A 23,477-nucleotide genomic window follows, 5' to 3' on the forward strand; every position below is an offset into this window, starting at 1 on the left:
CCACATAGCCATATTTCTTCTAATGCTCCCCATATCAGGCTAAGCTTTATTAAAGTAGCTAACTTAAGGTGTGTAAAGCATTTTACGTGGTAGAGTCTGCCAATGTTGAGTAACAGGATTGTAAACAACTCTGCCACAGAAGTACCTTGGACCCACCCAGAGCACATGCACTCTAGGACTTCAGCAAGTAGGCCTGTTGCTCTGTCATATCATCTGTCTCAATCCTGTTGCCTTGTAAAAATTCAGGCCAGCTAACAATCATTTTAGAGATTTCTCATGAGCCCTTTGTGGCTCCCTGCTAAATTGTTTAGTGTTGTTCAGTGGAGGCAGAAGAATAGGATGTAAGGATACACCATTTCTTCAAACTTCCATGCATTCTTTTTTTCCTTTTTTTTTTCTTAATTTATTAGGGTTGCTTTCTTTTCTGAGTTTTAGTTTAACCAGAGGTCTACATCAACAGTCTTTTGTTCTGTATGTCTTCCTTGTTTTGAAGGATAGGACCCCCCAACATTTCCTATCTTAAAGCTTTTAAAATCTGTTTCTGTGTTGAAATAGTGGGACTCATGAAACAGTGTAAACTAAATTTGGGAGCAGGATGTGTTCACATAACATTATGTTGGAAGAAAAATATATTTAAGTAAATATCAAGGACAGAATTCGGGTTAGCTTTAGACTCAATGTGATTTTTCAAATAACGTTTGTATGAGAACAGCTTCACGAGAACAGTGAACTTGAGCAGTTTATCCTGCTAGTTTTCTCTTCACTTAATTTATTGTCAGATTTGCTCCCAGCCTGGAAATGGGCCAATTACATGAGCTGCCTTCCTTGCCTTCATTCCAGTGACAAGTGGTAAAAAAGAAAAAAAGGAGAGGTAGGAAGCAGGCCATGACCTTAATTGACAAAATGGGAAATCTGCTCCCTGGAGGGTCTTATTTTAACTGTTAGATTAATGGCTTGGTAGGGGTGGGATTAAAAATGTCTTTTCAGTTATTTGACTACATGGTCCCACCTGCCTTCAAACATCTATATATAAAGCATTGTTTAAACCACTTCTAAAAGCAGTACTTTTTTGTATGGTATTGTGGGTGTATTTTTTCTTTAAGAAATATGTCTTGACTATGAATGTTAGGAAGAGTTAATTTTTCTCTAAGGAAAAGCATCACTTTTATTTTGCTAGATAAATATTAGGATAGGATTTAGATTTGAGCATCTTAGTAGGTATCTTAAAGACAATGAGGTTTAGCTTATCCAAGTTCTTTTTTAGAAAAAGTCATAATATATTTTATAAATGAAGACAAACTATGTTGATAGTAGGTTTTTCTTTTTCCTAGTGAACTTATCCTAATGCTTTTCAAAATTGCTTTTCATTATTTTGATATTTTTAAAAGAATTTTATTCCAAGGTATTAAAAACTTCAAGTCTATTTCAGGCACATTGTTCCTCACAATTTCCTTTAAAGATAGACATTGGGAGTTTGTAATTGCAGTACTTTTCCAGATGAAGAAACCAAGAATGGGTTAGTGACTTATCCAAAGTCAAAGATTCAACAAAAGTAGTTGGAATATAGATTTAGTCACCATTATAGTTTAGTCCTTGTCATTACACTTTTTTACATTTGATGGTGTTTTTATATTTTCTATGTAACTTTGATTAGGTTATTAAGTTAGCTGCTGTATGCTAAATAGAGGCTGTAAGATAGCTAATGGCCCTCCAAGGAGATTGCCAGTTAGAGTTTTGCATTTTTTAAGTGAAATTGTTTGCTCTTCATTTTATATTCTAATATAACTTTCCAGCTTTCATACTCTTAAAAAAGAGGCTGGTGTCTCTTCTAAGTACTTATTTAAAAATTTACTGATTTCCAAGTTCTAACCCACTCTCTTAGTTAATTCATCTCAGCCTTTTTTGGTTCTTTATGCATTCTATTAAAGGAGATTTATTATAGATTGATAAATTGTGGTGTGGGGACAGAACATAGAAGTTAATCTGGAGGTCCAGGGTCCAGGATTGTCTTCACTGTGTATTACCTATGTGATCTGGACTGATATATATATCAGTCCATTCAGGCTCCCCTAGATATTACCAGACAGGCAAAAACCTACTCAGTATTTCCTTGTTCATTCTGTAGCTTATGTGTACCTGATTATAAGCTCCACCTGGGCCAAAACTATGACCTGTGTATCTTGGTAGCCTCCCTAAGGAAAATACTTAAGAAGTAATAGGCTCAAGAAATCTGTGCCTATTAAAAAAAAAGTAACACTTATTTTTTCAATTTTTGTTCTTAGTAGGAACTTGGAGATTTATTCTTACTTACACACACACACACACACACACACACACGTTCCAAATCAAGTAGTGAGTGACAGTTGGAGTCATTTGTCACATCTTTTTTCTTTTGTTTTCCTGTGGATGGTCATGTTCATTGTAATCAGGCTTATATTAGCAACCCATTTTTTACAAGTATACTGTGGAGATAATTCAGTTATTACAAGCATATACTTTTCTCTTGTAGAACATTCTGACATTGACAATTGGTGAAACAAAGGTATGAAAGCTGGTGGTCGATATAATCAGCAAATATATTCTATAGGAGAGAATAAAGTTGCTTTAATGTTGTCTCAAAGTGCAGTAGTGTGAAACTTAAAAAAATAAGACTGCATGTTGGAAAAATGTATGATAGTATAGAACTATGGGAACATGAAAAGACATGTAAGTCCTCATTGGCTCCCTACTCCCAATAGCTTCCTCCCTTGGTCTCCAATAGCTCCTGCTCCCCCAAGGCAACCACTATTGACAGTGTGGTTTATATTCCTTGAGGTAGTTTTCTTCATGCACATGTGTATGTATTTTTTAAAAACAGTTCAAAAAACATTTTTTTGCAGTTTGCTCTTTCTTGATATATTGTGTGAATATCTTATGTTAGTACAAATAGGTCTATTAATTGTTTTAAATTTTGTGTAATATTCCATAATACAGATATATTTAGCCATTAACTTACTGATTGATTTTTAAGTTGTTTCCATTTTTTCCTATTATATACAATGCTGCTGAGACCAGCCTGTTTGTGTGTGTATGTATGTATTTATGCAGGTAATTTTGAATAATAGTAGAAATTTTTTAGCAGAAATGCCAGAGCAAGTGGTATATGCATTTTGAATTTTGTAATTACTATCCAATTTTCTTCCAAAAATTGCCAGTTTTACTCTCAACATTTAACTGAAACTTGATGTTTTCATAATATGATTTAAATGTTTTTTCTTTTTAATAAAATCTAAGGAATATATAATCATGTACAAGTGATATTTTTTCCTTCACATAAAAATAGATGTTTTATTTACCAAAAGAAAAGTAAAATCAGAACTCACGCATATGTCTCTTAATTTGGAGGATTCACATCTTTAACTCTAGAGGAATTTGCTAAGGAGATGCAGAGACAGCCAAGTTACTTTTAGCCCAGTACTCTTCTTCCTTTTCTTTTCACTTCCAAATCTTGCCTTTTCTTACATCCTATAGTCATCTCTGACACTGTCCCAACTTTCATCATTTACAAAGGATTGCCACCAGCTGTGATCAGTTTCCTCATCATCCCAGTCTGCTTTAACTGACCCTAAGTCTCTCCATGTTGGCTAGATGAGCTTATTATTCTGTCTTCTCCACACCTGGGTTTCTCATGCCTCCCACTAAAAGACTATTCACAGTGTTGAAGAGCTTAGAAGTTAGACAGCCTAAGTTACAGTACTGGCCCCTTTGATTTCCAGCTCTGTTTTGGGAGGCGTAACAACCTATCTGACAGTTTACTAATTTGTAAATTGTGGACAGTGAAGAGTGCCTGTTTCATAAAACATAGACAATAAAGAATGCCTATTTCATAAGGTCAGGCGGGTTACAAGAGTAAATATGAGTAGTTCTACCACCATCTTTGTGATGTGGCATTTGGCATGTATCTTCATAGACAGTTACAGATAGTTGAGGAAAATATTTGTGAACCAGTTTTTAAAAATATTTTATTTTTTTAAAGATTTTATTTATTTATTTTTAGAGAGAGGGGAAGGGAGAGAAACATCAATGTGCAGTTGCCTCTTGTGCCCCCACTACTGGGGGTCTGGTCTGCAACCCAGGCATGTGCCCTGACTGGGAATTGAATTGGTGACCCGTTGGTTCACAGGTCAGCACTAAATCCACTGAGCCACGCCAGCCAGGATCTAAAAATATCTTTTAAAATAATCTGAGCAAACCATTCTCGAAGACTACAGGCATTGTAGATCTCTTTTAATAAAAGAGTTGGATTATGTAAAATTGAGACTTTCTGAAGCCTTCCTTTTAAATATTTATGTTTGTGTACCATTTATTAGCTAATGAATGGAAAATGACTTAACCTGTTACGCACTCCATTTATAGTCTGCACTTTTTTAATGAATATTCGAGAATGTACATACTTCATTGCTTTTTATCCATATAAAATACATGATTATTTCTGTACTTGTTGAGATAAGTAATAAAGTCACATGAGAGGAAGATAATATGGGGGGGGGGGCTATAAACCCTGATTGGCCTGATTGGCCTATTTGAGTTCCCTATGCTGATTATTTATTTTACTTCCTTGGCATTTAGCTGAAGGGAAGGTGGTTTGTTTAGGGAGCAGAGCCTGGAGCATGCCAGGGCTCCTTCTGTCAGCCTCCATGGTAAAGGAAAAAGGTGGTCTCAAATAGGTCTTGGAGGGGGTACCACACTGTATCATGGCAGAATTACATGGGCTGACCATTGAGAATAGAAGTTGTTGAGGGATCTGTCTGTTTCAGCTACCACAAAATTGTAAATTGAAATGAAAGCATTAGTCACTACTTGGAAGTGAGGATTTAATTAAGAATAAAATTTAAATCTTTTCTCAACTGTATTGATTCAGTGAACATTATTTTACAGTGGTCTTCTAGCTCTTAACCTCTCTAAAGAAAGACTTTTTTGAGTCTGAATCACTGAAGTTTGCTGCCTTGCTTCTGTCTTGGTGCCAATGGTTGATGTCAGGATTTTGCCTTCAGCTCGTAAGACAGGTGTCCCTGTGCCACAGACTTCTGTGTTTCCTAGTTTTAACAGCAGGCATAAGAACTGTAGGAGATGGCATTCTTCTATAGGCTCCCCAAAAGAGGTTTAATCACTTCTGCAGTCTAGACACCTGCTGCCTACATCCTGCCTATAAGGCTAAATTTGACAACTTAATTTTAACATAAAAGAACACCACTACATAAATATAAATAGTTAAAGCATTATTTGGACAATAGAGTTACTAAAGCAGATAGGTCACAGTTAAGATGAAGATGTAAGTTAAAAGCCTTTCACTTCTTTTTTTGAATTTGTTTTCCAGCAGAGAAAGAGGATAAGAGAAAGCATGAAGTTTCCCGTTAAAACCCAACACTGTGGATAATGCCACATACCAAACACAGCATAAGCCACTTGTGAACATGTCTTAATATCTCAGTTTAAAATTTGCAGAATGATTGGTCTTTCCCTAATTCTTCGAATCAACTATTTCTGTGACGTGAGACATTCCTCTTTCAGTATGTCTCAGATAAGCCTCATGTAGTACACAGGAGAGGCCTGTGATGTGTTAGGACCTTGAATACTTTTCAATAGGAAGATCCAGAGTGTGCCACCATGTTTAACATTCTGTCCAAATACAGAGTTGTCCCTCTACTTCTATCCTCCTATTTTCATCCTGCAAAGATTCTGGTTTAGTAGGTCTAAGGTTGTACCTAAGCATTTATTTTTCACAATGTGCCTCAGGAATTTTGATATACTCTTAATTTTGAGAACCTGTGGGGTAAGGGAGTTTTGATATTGGGATAAATCAAACTAAATCAGGTAGCAGACAGGGGAAGCCATAAGATTTGACAGTGGTTTTCTGTGTCCATGAATTCTCCTTGGCGTTTCCCCTATGCTATTACATAATCTAAGTAGGAGGGTAAATCAAATTCACACTCTCTAGCTGGAAATGAGAGACAGTTAAATGGTTTCACTGTTTTCAACAGATGATTTCACTTTCCCTGAAGGCTTGAAACTTGAAGAATAAAATGCTCACAAAGATTAATTATACAGTTATAAAAGTTATAGTATTTATAATTATAAATAAGAGTAAAAATATGGTATGTTTTAAAATACTTTAAATGGGCCATTTAATTTATATACACACATTCTGGTTCCTACCCAATTGGGGAATTGTCTAATAGCAAGTGTATAAATACATGAATAATGTTTCTCTCTGCATACCTTTCTCACAGCTAAATGCTGAGAGGTTTGTCTTTGATTATAGACTGCCGTTAACAAGTAGAAATAAATTTTGCTAATCTGCATTTTATATAAGGCTTAGGCAACACTTTAGTGCATGGAATCAAGACATCATGATTTGATTAAACTCTAGCATTAAATTTTAATACATAAATCTACTGTTTTAGGGAGATTATCATTTCAGACATTTAATTTTCTGATTTATATATAGTATACATGTCTTATTCCTAAAATGTTGAGGAGTTTTTAGAGTAAGTTTATTTATCAACTAGTTATCTTTGCTTGTATTGCTATGACTAAGTAAGAATGTTTTCTGCAGAGCCACATGAAGATTTCTAATTTTTATTACCCAGTTACTTTTTTATTCATACATTATAGAATTTTCAGATTGAGGCAATAGAGGCCCGAGGAGTTTAAGTGATTTGCTGAAGGACACAGTTTTTCTGAACTGTGCCTAGAACTGTATTCTGAATTTTAAGCCAGGATTAGAATTTGTGTGGAGACTTTATTGGCTTATTTGCAGTAAAATGTTATCTGTGGGTCAATTTCCCTCTGCTTTGCCGCCTCCCTTTCCCATATGCTCAGAAATTAAGTTAATTCTAAATAATAGTTCACGCCTGCCCCCTCAAGTATAAACTACAGCTTTACTTTTTTTTAAACTTGAGAAACATAATTCATATATTTAGACATTTGCTATTAGATATTTTTCAAGCTGGAAAAGGATAAATATCCAAATATATGTAAATTAAATATTTCATTAAAGACATTTTAAAACTATGATATATTTTTAAAATATGATAGTGTTTTAAAACTTACTAGATTTTAAGGAAACATTTATTGTGTAGTCCAGGTCAAAAAAAAAGCAATTCCTGATTATTCTTCCTAGTACTTCTCTTAGTATGAGAAGTACAAGAGTTGAGTATACTTGATGTTTAGGGAGAGTATCTGAATGTCGACCCCTTTGCCACTTTAAGCCAAGGAGAAGACTGTGATTTTCTCCAAACCAAACTCAAGTTTCTGTAAAATATCTGGATATTTCTGTGGAAGACGGAAACTCCAAGCCTCAGAGGGCTGTGCCCAAGCAGCAAAAGGTTAGCATGCCTCCATCATACCACAGGACAGTCAGCCCCCATCCAGGTCCTAGGGTGGCAGGACTCCTTGTAGGTTTTGGCCTTCAGTAAGTATCTATAGAAAACAACTTAAAAATCATTAAAATTGGGGGAAATGTCTATTGTAATGATTGAAGGTGAAATTAGCTCATTTATCAGAAGGAACATTGCAGAGTGCATATTTAGTCCTTGTCAGAGTTTTCCCTAAGAGGATAAAGAGGGACATGCCAGATCCCCTGGGAGGATTTTAGGAAGATACAGGGAAGAACTAAAATATAAAACGTGAGACCCTGTAGTTCAGTGTTTTGGAAGTCTCTTTTGATGCATTTAGGTAAAGAATCAACAGCTGTCTGTGCATGCATGCACCCATATGTCTGTCTCTGTCTGTCTCTCTTTTCCTAGAATCAAAGCAGTTGGTTAGATTAAGGATTCTGAATCCCTGTAGGATACAGATGTAGCCCCCTTAAACAGGACCCATTGTTGTTGTGTCCTTAAATCTTCCTTTACAAGAGAACCATTCTAACAAATGCCTACAAACATCCCAGTGGCATTCCTTAAATTTATCTTTGATTTTAGGGTTCATAACTCTTGCCTTGGTGCCTCTAGGATTCAAACTGTAGCTCCAAGGTCCTGGGATATACGATGAGTATTCTTCTGCAGGGGGGAGAATCAGGAAACTGGATTCGGCAGTGGGACTGTGGATGAGTCATAACCACTTTGAACCTGTTTCTCCCCCTGTAGAATGGGGATCATATTATGAGGAGAAAATCAGGTAATGAGATAATGTGCGTGAGAGCACTTTAGCAGTGGTTCCTCTTTCATAGCAATCATTTTTTGGTGGTGAGGGGATGTGTGCATGCCTTTCTCCCTCCCTCTTTTTCCTCCTCCGTTCCAGTACATGATTGCCTGATAGTGGCAAATGCTGACTTTGTAGTAGGAATCAGTGGTGAGCATGGCAGATAAAATCCTTTCTTTCTGGGAGCTTAACTAACTACTTTCCTGGGTTCCTACTTGGAACAGCCTTCTTTTTGCCTTTCTTCCAAAAGTCTCTCCCCTTCTTAATAAGCCATACATCCCCATTGCCACCCTTGCTCATTCTGTTTTTCCAGCCTTTAAACCCTGGCTTTCCTTAGAGCTCTGTCCTAGATGGTCTTTTACCCTGTACTGCCTGCCACAGTATGTCCCACTCCCTACTTGATATCCTGTCCTCTCGCTTGGCTGTCTCAGAGGTATGTCACAGTTTACCTCATCTGAACTCATGACCTAAAATAAACACTGCCCCTCCCACCCCCACACCTGGTCCTGCTCTGATGGTCTGTGTGTCAGGGAGTTTCCAATATCTTTTTCAGTTGTTTAATCTAGAAACCCCTGTTTCTGTCAACCCTTGATCTCCCACACCTCACCTACTACTTCTTCACCAAGTCCGGTTGATTTATGTCCTAAATTCTTGTCCGTTCTCCATTTCTGTTTTTACTGCCGTTTTTCAAGCTACCATCATCATTGTATAGACCATCAAATGTCATCCTCACTGTTCTCATATAGTTTTGCTCCCCATTCCATCATCCACACTTTAGATATTTTTTAGATACAGGATTACATTCATGTGGTTCCAAAATTTTAAAAGTATAAAAAAATATTCAGTGAACAGCCTTCTTATGTCATGTAACTAGGTTACTCACATTCCTTTAAGATATTTTATGCATATGTAAGGAAATACTAACATAAGCTGTTTTTTAAAACTTAAGTATTTACACAAAAGGTGGTATACTTGTTTACTTTTCTTCATCCTTTTCCTGTCAACAGTGTACCTTGGATATCTTTTCATTGTAACATAGAGAATCTTCACATTTACTTTCATGGCTGCTTAATAGTTCATGGTAGGAAAGTTGAAACTGATGTACACCAGGACAAAACATCTTTTACTGTCTACACTATTGTGCTCCTTCACTTTGGGTAATTTTGCCATGAATTCCCATTCACTACCCTTAGGGGAAAAAAAAACAAAGCTCATTTGCCAGGGTTCTCAGGGTCCCTTCTCTTCTTCAGGTTTGTCCCGTATTGGCTTCCTGCCTCCCCCCCTCCCCCCCATCCTCTACTTTGTTGTTGCATGGACGTGAATTCGTTCATATACTATCATGTCCCTTTTCTCTTGAGACCTTGCGTAAGCTCTTAGTCTCATATGCAGACCCATTTCTTCCTTTTCCTGCCTTTAGTTATTCTAATCTACTTAAAGCAAATCTCAGGTCAAATTCCATTTCCTCAAGGTTTGCTTACTCAGCCAGGCCAGAGCCTCTGATACAGTCTCCCCTGGTACCGTGGCCTCTTCCTTTAAGCAGTTATTTCCACTATATTATTATAATTTATATGTGTGATCATTAGATTGATATTTATCTCACATTAAAAAGGTTTCTCTTACATAGTGGCTTGAAACCCATTGTGGGTTATGAAATCAGTTTTAAAAATTAGGACAAGCTCTTAAAATAAAGGAACTGGAATAGAAAATGCCAGACCTCTTTACTTTTATAGTAAGGGTATTTTTTTCATTATACTGTGGTTCTGATTAATAAACTGATAGATGTGATCACATAAGCACTCAGATACATAGGTATATTGGGCATGATGTAAATTATATTTCTTATTATGGGTCTTAGTTAAAAAAAGTTTGAAACCCATTGAATTACTGGGTTGGCCAAAAAATTCATCTAGTTTTTTTCCATATGGTGGTTCCAGTAGTGCTTTGTTGTCTTTACTTTCATTTGAAACAATTTTGTTAAATTGTCTTGCACAGCTGTCATATCAGTGTGCATTTAAAAACAACAATAAAAATTGGTGAATTTTTGTGCAGCCATTTTAATATTTAAGATGGAAGAAGATATACAACATTTGCAGCATATTATGTTTGATTATTTCAAGAAAGGTACAAAGGCAACTGAAATGCATTTAAAAAAATTTGTGCAGTGTATGGAGAAGGTGCTGTGACTAATCAAACGTGTCAGAAGTGGTTTGTGAAGTTTCTTGGTACTATTGACACTTTGGCCAAATGATTCTTTGCTGTGGGGCTGTCTTATGCACTGGAAGATGTTTAGCAGCACCCTTGGCCTCTACTCACTAAAAGCCAGTAACGGGAGATAGCTGACATAATCAAAATATCCAAATCGGTAAAATAATTGCTGAAAATGAAAAATGGGTAATTTATTTTATGGAAAAAACTAAACAGACTTTTTGGCCAACCCAGTGGATGATAAATTCTGTGAAGATAGTAATTCTGTGTATTTTGTAAACCACTCTATACCCAAATGTAGCAGAGGGCACTCAGTAAATATGCTGGCTGAATGAATGAATGAAAGTACATCTTTCAGGGAGGTTCACAGACCCGCTCACTATCCTTGGGACTAATGGACCCCAGTTCTAAGCAGGTGTTAGTGATTATTTCCTTGGCCAGTTGAGTTCTCATTAGCTCATTAGAAGGAAAAAAAAAGTAATATGAAACAATACCTACAAATACATCTTTTTAAGGGATGAAACATTGATGAAAGATTTTCAGATTTAGATTTTTTGGTATTGCTTATGAACCTTAGGCCTTGAATACCATTTATTTTATTTTCTTAATAAATAATGAAACATTTTTTTACCTGCCTAAATAGCTGGGTAATTTTTAATTGCTAAGGCATTCTATGCACAGGGCTTATTACATAGCCATTATCTTTTGTGTGCACTTCAGCAATAAAATATTTATGCAGTTTGGCAAGGTGATACTACAACCTGGTTTAGTACAACAGCTGCACTGCCTATTCCCATGTGGCTTGATTTCCCTTTTTAATCTTCAGTTTTGTCAGCATGTAGCTTATACAGCAACAGATAATGGTGAAGGCTTCTTGAATTAACATAGTAAAGAGAGAAATACTCTGCTGAATTTACTTGGTTTCATATTTTTCTGATGTCTTTGAAAAACATTTCCTTAACATGCCCTACTCAGTAGAGCTTTATAAACATCACATATTTCTGGTGAGACAATTTTGTGACTTTTATTCTTTAAAGAATTTCAAACTTACCTCCAAATAGTCTTTGATCTTAAAAAATGGAAATATTTTAGTTCTGAAGTAATCTGCATTTTGGCTTAGCCCAAATCAGGAAAATCCTGGAAATACAAGAATGCCTCTTGTATTTATGTTCGGTCATAAATTTGTGTATTAATGGAATTCAGACTGAATTAAAAAGTGTTTAGGCAAAAAGTACATAATTTTAATTCTTTTCAAGTTTATTATCAGAGCCTTTTAGCACAGTTTTTACCTAGCATATGTGTTATTTTTTCTTTTTATTTCTAGGTGCTCCTGATCCAACAGCAGGTGCTAGTATAGATGATGAAAACTGCTGGCACTTAGATGAAGAGCAGGTTCAAGAACAGGTTAAACTGTTCCTTTCCCAGGGCGGGTACCATGGATCAGGGAAGCAGCTTAATTTGCTCTTTGCAAAGGTATGGTTTTTTATTTTTACAGAAATATTCTAAATACATACATATAGAAAGTATCTTTATATGACATGTTTACAATAGGGTAAAAAACTCTTATTAAAAGTTTTAGAGTGGAGTCTAGGTTAATCAGAAACTTCTGTGCTTTAATGCAAGTATTAACTTGCTTAGGTGTATTTAGACAAGATATGGAACCTTTTTTTCTCTCTCAGTTCTTATTAATGAAATGGTGACAATTTATACAATTTTGAGAAACCTTCCAATGCTAAATACCTCAAAATAAATATCTCAGTGTTATTCAAAATGCCATCTTTTCAGATTTTTTTTTACTAATTGTTTTCCCCAGTAACTTGAATACAGCCCTTAAAAGGTGCTTTATATCAGTTTTCTTCCTTATCTATAAAATTAGCTAATGAGAGCATATCTCCTCAAGTCGTGGTCAGAGTATTAAATAATAACTGTCTAACATGTAGTTAGCCTTTGGTAAATGTTAATTATCATTACCCAAACTTGATAACCTATGAAACAAAGTTGTCTTCATTTTAAATTTCGTGTGAACAGAAGCTGTACCTGTTGCTTTATACAGAACTTTTAGTACCATAAACATGAATCTAAATACTGAGTAGAATGCTTTTTTAGTAATATTAAATCAATGTCTTTTCGTTCGGGCCATAGCCATCATTATGGGTAAAATATTCAGATTAGTTTTAAGGAACAGATAACTGTTCATTGATATTTTTAAAAATAACTTCTCTAATATTCAGAATAATTGAAAATTTATTTAGTTCAGAAGAATTAGAGCAAACTCTGTTAGGGTTATGGCCAGAAAATAGTGTATTCTGATTCATCAGCCTCTCTTAATATTTATTCTATATACCATACATAGATCGCCAATTTTCTGAAAATACGATTTACAATAGAGTACATTTGACTCTAAAACAATTCCACACATGATGTAATAATTCTTTAGTAACTCGTGGGCACTTCAAACTCCTATAACGCCTCAGAGTCAACAGTCTAAAAATTAATTACCATTAGGCTATAGATGTAACACTTGAGTGTTGGTTAGTAGTTCTGGTTTATATGCTTAGTAGTATTTATTTTCAGTGTTACTTCTAGCTCAGTAATAGGTCAGACATTTATTATAAAGGTAAACATTAAATCAAATTTGATATAGTGGTAACTGTTCAAGGTTTAGTATATTTAGACACACAGGAAGTATTTCATAGTTTCATGTCAGCAGAGTATACTGTGGCCTAATAGAAGCAGTGTGAAAGACGTATTAGATTGGCCTACATCTGCGATTTTTATCTCTCTACATGATGTATACATTATATATGCCATATAAATTACATCAGCTTCTAATCTAGGAAATGGCATAATTTTTAGGGTTAAATAGAGTTAAGGCAGGTCTGGGTTCTCATCCCTTTAAATCTCCTTCCATCACTGTATATTTGACCCCTTTACCTTTTATTACTCTTGTCCTTTAGGCAAGTTACTTCTCTGAGTCATGATTTCATAATTCATAAAATGGGGATTATAATCTGGCATACTTTATATGGTTGTTATAAAGATTACATGGTAAGTATAAATGTAAAACTCTTAAGCACAATGTTCAGTAAATAACAAGTCCCTCTCTTTCTCCCTGTCTTCATCTTTTCATGAACAAAGATTAATAAATTCCTTTATAAGATTACTGAAATAACCATCGTGAAAGCACAGACCTTGTGATTTACTGTAGAAGTGCTCTTGCGTTTACAAGGCTCAAATTCTAAAGCCTATGAGGGGGTTCCATCACTTTTTAGGGTATAAGCCTGAGGCAGGATCTTTCCATTTGGAGATTCAGGTTGCTTTATTGAAGATCTGCCATTTCCTCCATTTGACTTTCACAAAGAGAGAATCTTGAGTTAAAGGACCCACCTCTCCTTTTCTACTGCTCATGAATTTGCTCCAGTAATTTCCTGTAGGAAGAACTAGTGTTCAGCTGGGACTCTTTTCTGCTGAACAGATAGCTATACACTTTTGGAATGGATGGATTCATGTAGGGATTTCTGTTCGCCTTGTGTTTCTTTTTTTTCCCTTTTTTTTTTTTTTTTTTAATTTGGGAGATGCAGCACAAGAATAAATGGACAGAGCTTGAAGTTCTAGTGTGAGAGGCTGAGTTAACTCCCTAGGTCACTGGTCATGATTCTGCTTCATGGATTGCTCATTTAGAACCAAGACAGTTCTTGAACCTACAGCCTTGTTCATTTCCTTTTACCACTGCAAAAACAACCCCACTGGTGTGAATATGATACTGCTCTTTATGTCAAAACTTCAGTAAAAGAGAATTTAATGAAATTACTAATTTACCTCAAAAACTGAGGACTTGCACAACTTTCTGAACATACTAAATACCATTGAATTGTACAGTTTCAGTTGGTGAACTGTATGGTATATGAATTTTGTCTCAAGAAAGCTGCTTTTAAAAAACTGAAGGACAGATATCATTATTAACTTCATCAGGTCAATTCAGAAGATCCCTAAAGAGTTCTCAGTAGACTGCTTTTTAGGCTCTGCTCTTGTGGTGGTCAGTGCAGTCAGTTGGAGAGTTAGGGAGGTGCCAAATGATTGTCTTGTTTGTTTTGGTACTGGTTTTCTGTAGGCTGGCACAGTCTTTCTTAATTGAGAAGTTCACCAAATTTCTTTAATTGTGTGGATTCTAAAACATTATTTTTAAAAACTAATGGTCAGTTCTTTGATTCATTACCATTTAGGGTAGAAAGCAGTTTTAACAACTTTGCTTAAGAGAGCTGTTGTTCAGACTTACCTGCCCTCCCAGGAAAAAAGTAATGTGTTCTGTCTGTATTGCCGTTCGTTTTGGACATTTTTCTAAAGGTCTGTTTTTTCCCCACTAGGTTCGGGAGATGTTGAAGATGAGGGACTCTAATGGGGCCCGAATGTTGACCTTGATAACAGAGCAATTCATGGCTGACCCTCGTCTGTCACTTTGGAGGCAACAAGGCACTGCAATGACTGACAAATACAGGCAGCTCTGGGATGAGCTGGGTAAATATAAGTTTCCTGACAGATTGCCATTGAGTTATATGGATAAAGACCATGTTGAATGTTTAAACAGCGTGGTCTGAGTATTGCTGAAGAAGAGCTGCTCATATATGAACTTACACACTGGTTAGAAGAATAGGAAGAATAAGGACTTTGCAGGAAATAAGCTTGGCAGGGTGTGGGGGGAATGGCCTGTTCTTAAGGAAAGTGAATACAGGAGTCTGACTTTAAATATTTGGAAAAACCTATATTATTTTTAAATAGGTATTTTGTAAAGAGCAGTTACCTATTTCTGGAGTAATATTGTGATCAATTTAGCTAAAATTTGGCTTTCTCCTTTTGCCTACATTAACCGTATCAAAAGTAGTTTGAACATTTTGTATTTTGATTGTTAGAGATTTACATGAACTGTTGATTGTAAATACAGCAAACTCTTAATTTTTATTGCTTTCCAAATCCTTGGTGGTAAAGATATTAATGAACAGCAGGTGGTTGAAAAAATTAGAAACTGACTACTCATGTTCACTGGGAAATTTGGGGGGATGATTCTTGTTACTTAATGCTCTTTGCTAGGGAATTAATAGTGTACTTGTTATTTTGTCTTTCTATTAAGAAATCTATGTGACAAATGGATTTTTTAACAAATAATTTATCAATGCTTGCATTAATTATGTGCTCTGTATATATTTACCAGAAGATCCTAGTCTCAATGCATTTGAGTAGTAGAACTCTTCATCTTTTCATACCTGTCTTCCTCTTTGCTAACGATAGAACACATCATGGTAATTGATCCCATGTCAGTTCTAGAGCAAGGGAAACTGTTGCTCGTGAAGATACCAAATGAGCATAGTATTTGAAAGGGATTTTTGAGATGATCTCTTTTACAGATAAGGAAACAAAGTCTGGAGAAGTTAGGAGACCTACAAGACAATGTTGTGTGGGGTTATGCAGCAGGTTGGTAAAGAATTTGACATCCAAGTTTCCTTTTTCCCATTAAAAGGATGTGTGTTCAGGAACGTGGCTGTGGACTGGAACTCGTGTGTCTGCCTGCCAGTTTAATCTTCCTTATTTTCCTTGGGTCACCTGAAATAATAGCAATGGCCTTTCTCCCCAATTAATCTGTACCTTCAGTAGATAGTTTCAGTGTATTAGAAGGATGTTTGGAGATATGCTCTGGGAGTTGGAAAACAAATATAATGCATAGTTTAAACAACTTTTTATAGAATACAGAGTATTTTACTTTTCCAAGTAAACCGTCTTCAATTTTGTTACAGTAAATGTTAAATTGAGTAGTTGGTTTATGATGGAAAAAAGGACTAGGATTAAAAAACTATAATGAAGGGAATCATTTAAGGAAAAAATATTGGATTAATATTATACAAATAAAATTTAAAGAACTTTGGTACTTAGAGAAGCTTAAAATTACAAATAACTAATTAGGAAGACAATACCAACTAAATTTCTTGGTTATCAAAAAAATACAAGTGATGTCAAAATTTGTATAGTTCACATTTACTTTTTCTGAGTTGGTTGTGAAAATTATGTACCTCAACCCTTAATCAAAAGGATAAATTATCATTAGGTGAAGTTTCCACCAGCTGATTCTAGTTATACCTTCTGATGACCTTCTAATTATGGACCAGTTTATTTCAGTCCAAGATAAATACATCTTCTTGCCCTGTGTATTCCTTTTTTACACCCCTTCCCCCCAATAATTACTAGACTGCTATAAATTCTCCTATGTATTCTGATGTTGAACAGAGGTCACTTGCCATTTTAATGGGGGTCTAAGTTCTGTGAAGAATCCCATGTAGAAGTAACAATAGCTATCACATCTTAATATTCATTCACCAAAAAATTGACTAAAAGTTGCTTCTGGACTACAAAAGGAAAGGATTTTGGTTCTTAATAAAATGGGGGAATTTGACTTTGTGCCCCTGCACAGGGCTCACATTGCTTCAAGGCTCCGCTTTGGAATTAAATGCTGAGCACTGCCAGATGCCAGACATTGAGAAGAGGCTGAGTTTTGTCGGCAAATGGGATCTGCGAGTTAATTGGTGTTTTCTGCAGGCTTCTGGCTGTGAAATGAAATTGGAAGCCCTTTAGCCACATGGATAATACAGGACCTGAATACAAATGTCACATGTCACCATCAGGACCCACTGTGAGACAATAGTGTTCCCACTCCAACACTGCGCCATTACAGATCATTTAAATATGGGGATTACATTTAAACTAAAAGCCCCATTTGCCTTTTACTGCAATTTAAATGTCCTCTTAGCAAAAGCTAAGTGACAAATTAAATGAAAAAAGTGCCCACATTTTTAAAGCTATAATGCAAAACAACCTTTTATTACTTCTCATGTGCCACGAATGAATCATTATACTTGTCAACCCTAAACCAAGCCATAATTGGAGTAGCTACTGCTATCAGAGTGGGGCCGCTCTGTGACAGCTTAATAAAGCCGAAACTGTTAAATTAAATCTCAGATGCTTAACTCCTCAGCACCAGTGGATTCGATGGGTCCATTTCTGGCACTGGCCAATACCAGCGGGGAAAAAAGGTTTCCTGGCATGAAAGTTTTAGTCTGATGAAAGTGTAAGAGTAAGAGTATCTTGGCGAAGTAACTCCACTTCACGGCAGAAGGGATTGGAGGCATCAGATTGTTGTCCAGATTACAGAATTTTATTTTGTTCATAGGCTCAAATATTCCCCCGGCCCAAGATTTACAGTATTCTGAGTATATGTGACTAAGTAAAATTAAATGTTGATTTAGAATTAATATTAAAAAAAGCATTCATGTAACTTTTTCTCTTTTTCAAATAAATACATCTAAACTGAGGTAGCAACAGGCCCAATTTATTTCCCCATCCACTGGCTAGTTAAGGAACTAATTATGCTCAGTTTTTCTCTTGTAAAACAAGTGCCTGTGATATTCACTTGGCCTGCGTTTATTTTTGTGATTTACTCCCTGATTTTCATTATGTATGAAATAAGTACAAATGTGTGCTATTTATGCTCTTGTTTATGCATCTCATTTGCAGATACATTTATCTTCTATATGAATACGTTTTTTCATATATGAATTTTACTTTCTTTACATGGTGTTTACTTTCTTAAACATATGGCAGTCTTCTCAAGATGACTGTTGTGTCATGATCAGCTATAAGAAAACTTGTATATTAAAATCTTAGAACAGAAAGCCCATTGCGGTGGGAGAGGCCGCTCATTTGATAGAGGCAAGACACTTAGTACAGCTGTAGAGCACACACCTCTTCCATTGCATTCATTATTTTCTGACATGCAAATTTTCTGGGTAGCAGGTTACAGATACAACTTGGATTTCACAGAATAACCCACTGAAGATTGGTGGTGGGCACACTGACTCTTAGCCCTAATGGCTCTCTGTTCAGTGCACTTAATTATACCATGGGGGTCTTTAGGGATGAGGGGATATTTTGTAACCTCTCATCTGTGTTCGTGGGTCTCTTCTCCTTAGATGTCTTCCTAGACTGTAATTTTACTTTGCTTCCTGAAACTATAGGTTGTGGCTGCCAGTCTATTAAAACCTAATTAAAATAGATGTCATTAGAGAAAACAGTTAAATAAGATTTAATTACGGTTTTATCACAGGGTAAAATTCTTAAATTTTTATTTTCAAGTATTACATAATATTTTTCCTCCAGATTTTAAACACTTTCCATCTGAGCAGAGGCACGTGTTTCACTTTTTAGTATGTTAACCCTGTTTCTTAGGGAGATGTCATTGCAAGAGCCTTGTGTGACTCTGAGCTGTGCTCACTTGGTTCACATGGACCAGATGGTACCTCTCAGAGATATTTTCAAAGCCTTTTGTTTGGGTGCCTAACTCTGTGTGAGCAGAGATAGCCATAGTTAGTTTCCTGGTTCTAGTTTGAATTTCATCATAAGGTTAGGTTGACCACTGTTATTAAGCAACAGCTATAATATTGCTGGATAGATTGAGTGGTTTACAGATTCAGAACACTTGGAATCAGCATAAATCTGTTTAGCAGTAGAGAAACTAGTTCACCCATTGGGACCACATTTATTTAAAATAGTAAAACTTATTCCATGAACCTAGAGAATGTTGTTTTTTCACATTCGCAGATATAGGTAGTCATCTCTGCTCCTATTCTGTCTGCCCTCACCCACCTAATTCTTGAATAAGGAAGAAAACATATATTTAAAGTTATACATTCAAAAGGATATACTAAGTAATTTAGAGACCTTTGTACACAGCCAGAAATAAGTTTCTAAAGCCTCTGTTTTGGAGGTAATTATGGAAAAATGTCTGGGAAATGCCCTCTTACATTTCTGAAAGTAGCAGGCTTAATAATTCTGTCCCCGTTCCCCCTACACACACTGTTTTGAGCCCCTTAGTTTCTGTGGTAAATTCAAACTCAGGCTTTCCACATTTTGAAGTTGATGGTGGTTAGTGAAGGGCTAAGTAGTAACTGCTTCTCATTGAGAACTAAAAAGCATACCAATGTGGTTTGTCTTAAAGTAGTTACCTTTTTACTAGTGCAGTGGGAAAAACAGCAACTCCCAGAGCCCCTTGCAGCAAAAAGATGTCAGTACAGACTTGGAAACTTCTATGAAGCTGTGACTGCAGAATGTAATCCTAATGAGCCACATTATTAGGGGTTGCTTGTCACCTACCAGTTTGTCTTCCCTGAGTATAAGGAGAACACAGTTTTACCACTTATACTGCTTAGGTGCCTTCTTTCCAGAATTCTATTATAGTTTCTCCGTCAGTATATATTGGATTAGCCAAAAAGTCCATTTGGTTTCCATAAAATAAGATACATTTTTCATTTTCATCAGTAACTTTATTAATAGATTTGGACATTTTGAGTATGTCAGCTGTCTCCCATGTGGTACAATGTTGATTGTTCTCAGTGTCTCCATTTGATCACTGTCAACTTTAACTGGTCTACCTGACCACAGAAGATTGTCCAGCGAGAAATCTTTGGTACGAAACTTCACAAACCACTTTTGACAGGTTCAATCAGTCACAGCACCTTCTCCATACACTGCAAAAATCATTTTTTGTGTTTCAGTTGAGTTTTACCTTTCTTGAAATAATAAAGCATAATATGCAAAAAATCTTGCGTATTTTCTTCCATCTTCAATATTAAAATGACTACACAAAAATTCACCAATTTTGATCAGTTTTTTTTTAAATACACGCTTATATGACAGCTGTCACAATACAATCTGACAAAACTGTTTTGAATGAAGTTAAAGACAACTAAGCACTAGTAGAGCCAGCTTACAGGGAAAAAATGAGCTTTTTGGCCAATGCAATAGTAAGCACTTAGTATGTTAAATGGAAAAGAAGTGTGAAATACTTGATTTTATTGTGATGATGGTGCTGGTAGTAAGGTTGAGTTAGAGAGCTGCGGCTATCAGGAAACCTGAGAAATTAGAACAGGCATGAATGAATTGAGAAGCACTTTGATAGGGTCATTTATTCACATATTAGTACAAATATGTGTGCAGATTGAACTTAACATGGCTTCACCAGATGTTCATGGAGGTGATTTGTGGGGAAGAAGTAGTGAGAAAACTCCAGAAAGAAGGAATAACAGGAACAAAGACAGGGATGAGCTCAATTAAGGGAGGATATAAAGGGATCATACTCATTTTAAAAAATGTTGCCTTCAGTTCACCCTTGTTCTTCTTCCCTGTTAACTTCAAAGGGAAGAGGGAAAGAGGATCTAGATTTTTGCTTTGTTTTATTTCCCATTTTGGTCCAGCTACTACAGATAACACAGATTCTAGTACTTAATTATCAGGCACTATGCTGAGCACTCAATTCATACATTATTTCATTTAATTCTTAAACAGTTATTAGCCCTAATTTTATAGCTGAGAAAACTGAGGCTTAAAGAGACTACATAACTTGCCCGAGGTCACAGCAGCAGAGCAGGAGTTTTTATCCCAGGTGTCAGTGACTTCAAAGACTTAACCACTGAACTAGACACTGTCCTCAGCTTATTTTAAAAGACTGTAAAATGCCTCTCTGTTGGGCAGTCTCTCTGCTAAGTACAGAGCAGGGACCAAGTGAAGCTCACCTAAGTGGTCGTGAAGCTGCGCTGTGAAGTCTGTCTGGCTTGGTCTGCATAGCCATGGCCCCAGAGTCCTAATTGCAGTAGTCAGCAGGGCTTAGCTAGTCTAGTTGCCCCTCTGTGTTCCCAGACTCTCTAATTTCAACTCTAAAAAAACAAGACACATTCATGTAGAACAGCCAGAGCTATGCCATGGATTGATAACTGTCATATAGTAAGCTTATCGTAAAACACATATTATACACTGCAGATGGGATACAGTGAAGTTTGATCTCATTTTTCAGTGTCCTTTGTGAAGGAGCCAGTGAAGACCCCTAGGTCACTATCTTTGCCCTAGCCTACACAGGGCCTAATGATAACATGGTTGTCAACACACATTTACTTGATGTGGAAGGTAAGGCTCTGCAGACCCTTCCTGCACATGGGCTGGGCTGGGCTGGGCTGTCTGGCTCTGGAATGGGGGTTGTGCGTTCTTGTCTCAGTCTCTGCTTTCCCCCTCATTATTCAGAGCTCCCTCTAAATACACAGAGGCTTTGTCAATTGTATTGCTCAGGAGGCTTTGCTTCCCTCCAGCACTGTTCTCAGAATGCCTGTCTGCTGCCGGGTCCTCATTACTGGGGCCTGGTTTATTTCTCTGTTGTATGGTCTCACTGCTTTTTGTCTCTTAAAACTGAGACCTCTGTGTTCTTGTGTCAGAAGCCTCTGGATTCTGCTCTTCTGTGAGGATGGGAAGGAGGGGTTTATTCTCTGCTTCTTTGAGTAGGCAGAGTAATTTCTCGTTTGGGTCAGAAGGTAACCAAAAGAGAATGTGTATTTCTGTGAAGTGAGCAAACCTATGGTAAAGACTTCCTGTGTAATGCTATCAGCTGTGCTTCTCTTGACTGCAGCTGCTAAGGTTTAATACCCATTCTGTACCCTGTATGGGAAAGAGTGGAAATAAAGAGAAGACAATTTAAATACATATTAATAGAAAATAGTAGAGTCTCAGGATTAAGAGATCCTTACAGATCTTTTGATCCTGTCATCTAACCAGTTGGAGATTCTTATGATAGTCATCTAAGGTATTTAGTTATACTTTTGAATAATTTATAATGACACTTGAGGTCTCCCCTTGTATATTTTTATAAAATTATATTCTAAATACCATGGAGATTTAATTAGGAGTTAAGATGCCATATGATTTATTGTATACTTTAGTGTTCTGTATTACATATGTATTGTGCCGATAGCATTATTTGTACCAAGAACGGGTTCCAGTTACTTTCTTATGCTCTCTTTTTATAACGTGTATCCATTGGTAGTAGATACTTATTCTCATATTAATGGCTAATAGGAATGTCAGAGCCTGGGCAAAATGTGTCCTTTTCTTCCTCACAACAATTTTTTTGAAAGTTCTCTCTTTACTTTTTCCATTTCCAATGAGTTGGCATTGCACTTGTCCTCAAGAAACTGCCACCAAAGGGAAATCTGGCTGGAGGAGTCTCCTTGCTAGATTGTGGGTTTCAAGAGGGTATCATAATCACAATAGAGTGTAGGGGGCGTGTGAGAGTGAAAATGCAGAGAGACAGGCTGGGGGTAGTTCTTCGCACTATTTCTTACCCTGAGGTGGCAGCATACAAAAATTAACAAGGGCTGAGAAGCCTCATTTGAAGCCGTCTGAGATTCCCAGGGGCTTCACAGGGAATCAGGGATGCCAGGAGCTAGAATGAAAGAAGTGGAAGCCCAGGACTGAAACAGCCACATATACACCGGTCTCAGTGTGCCAGTGCCACACAAGGTGCTCTAGCAATGTTACCAGAGTTCATTAAAGGCTAGGTAGGTTAATGATGGGGGAGGAGAGCCTAAGGAAGTGATTGATAACAGTTGTCCCTTAGACGGCCTGTCATAAAGCCCGTGGGGTGGGAGTGGGGAGGAGGAAAGTGCAGAGGGAGGGAGCCGGTCCTTTCTCAGTTTCAGCAAAGTGACTTTCACCACTTTACACATTATATGCTTTCCATTAAGATTTCTTTGGAACAAAGGATTCTGAGATTAAAGATGGATGTTTGATAGTAATCTTCATAGCTTAAATAGCTGTTTTTAGAGACATACTAAAGAGCAACTTTTTTATCCATATAAATAACTTTCTCAAATATTTTGGGTGGAAGGCAGGCTGATAAAAATGATTTACAATAGATGAAATTTTGTGAAGCTACTCCAAGCTTGTCTGGTAATTGTGCAACATTGTTTTAGTGTTTTATTTAAAAACTCCAAAATGAAATAAGAACAGGACTCTAGTGAAATACAGGTGCCTTCTGACATTCAATTGCTTGGCTTAATTAGCAACTGGTCTTGGGGCTATTTTCTCAGACTCTGATCTAAAGGTAAATAGCCAGGAATAGTGATAGTAGTTTTCCAGAATGTGGCTGCTCTGTGCCTCCTGTTGCAAAGATAACCTTTCAAATAGAAATCCAAATCTCTTTGATTTTTTTGAGCTATGACCAGCTGGAC

General features: G+C 36.5%; 1 protein-coding gene across 1 annotated transcript in view; it reads left to right on the top strand.

Moving 5' to 3' along the window:
- Positions 1–23,477, top strand: part of ZSWIM6 (zinc finger SWIM-type containing 6) — a 186,175-nt gene that overhangs the window by 120,346 nt on the left and 42,352 nt on the right. Inside the window, exons 3-4 of the mRNA XM_028505947.2 lie at positions 11,711–11,859; positions 14,751–14,901. Of these exons, the coding sequence (XP_028361748.1) occupies positions 11,711–11,859; positions 14,751–14,901 (300 nt within the window). The remainder of the gene's footprint in view (positions 1–11,710; positions 11,860–14,750; positions 14,902–23,477) is intronic.

This window comes from Phyllostomus discolor, chromosome 3, assembly GCF_004126475.2.
Source record: "Phyllostomus discolor isolate MPI-MPIP mPhyDis1 chromosome 3, mPhyDis1.pri.v3, whole genome shotgun sequence".
In the NCBI taxonomy this organism is placed as follows: Eukaryota; Metazoa; Chordata; class Mammalia; order Chiroptera; family Phyllostomidae; genus Phyllostomus; species Phyllostomus discolor.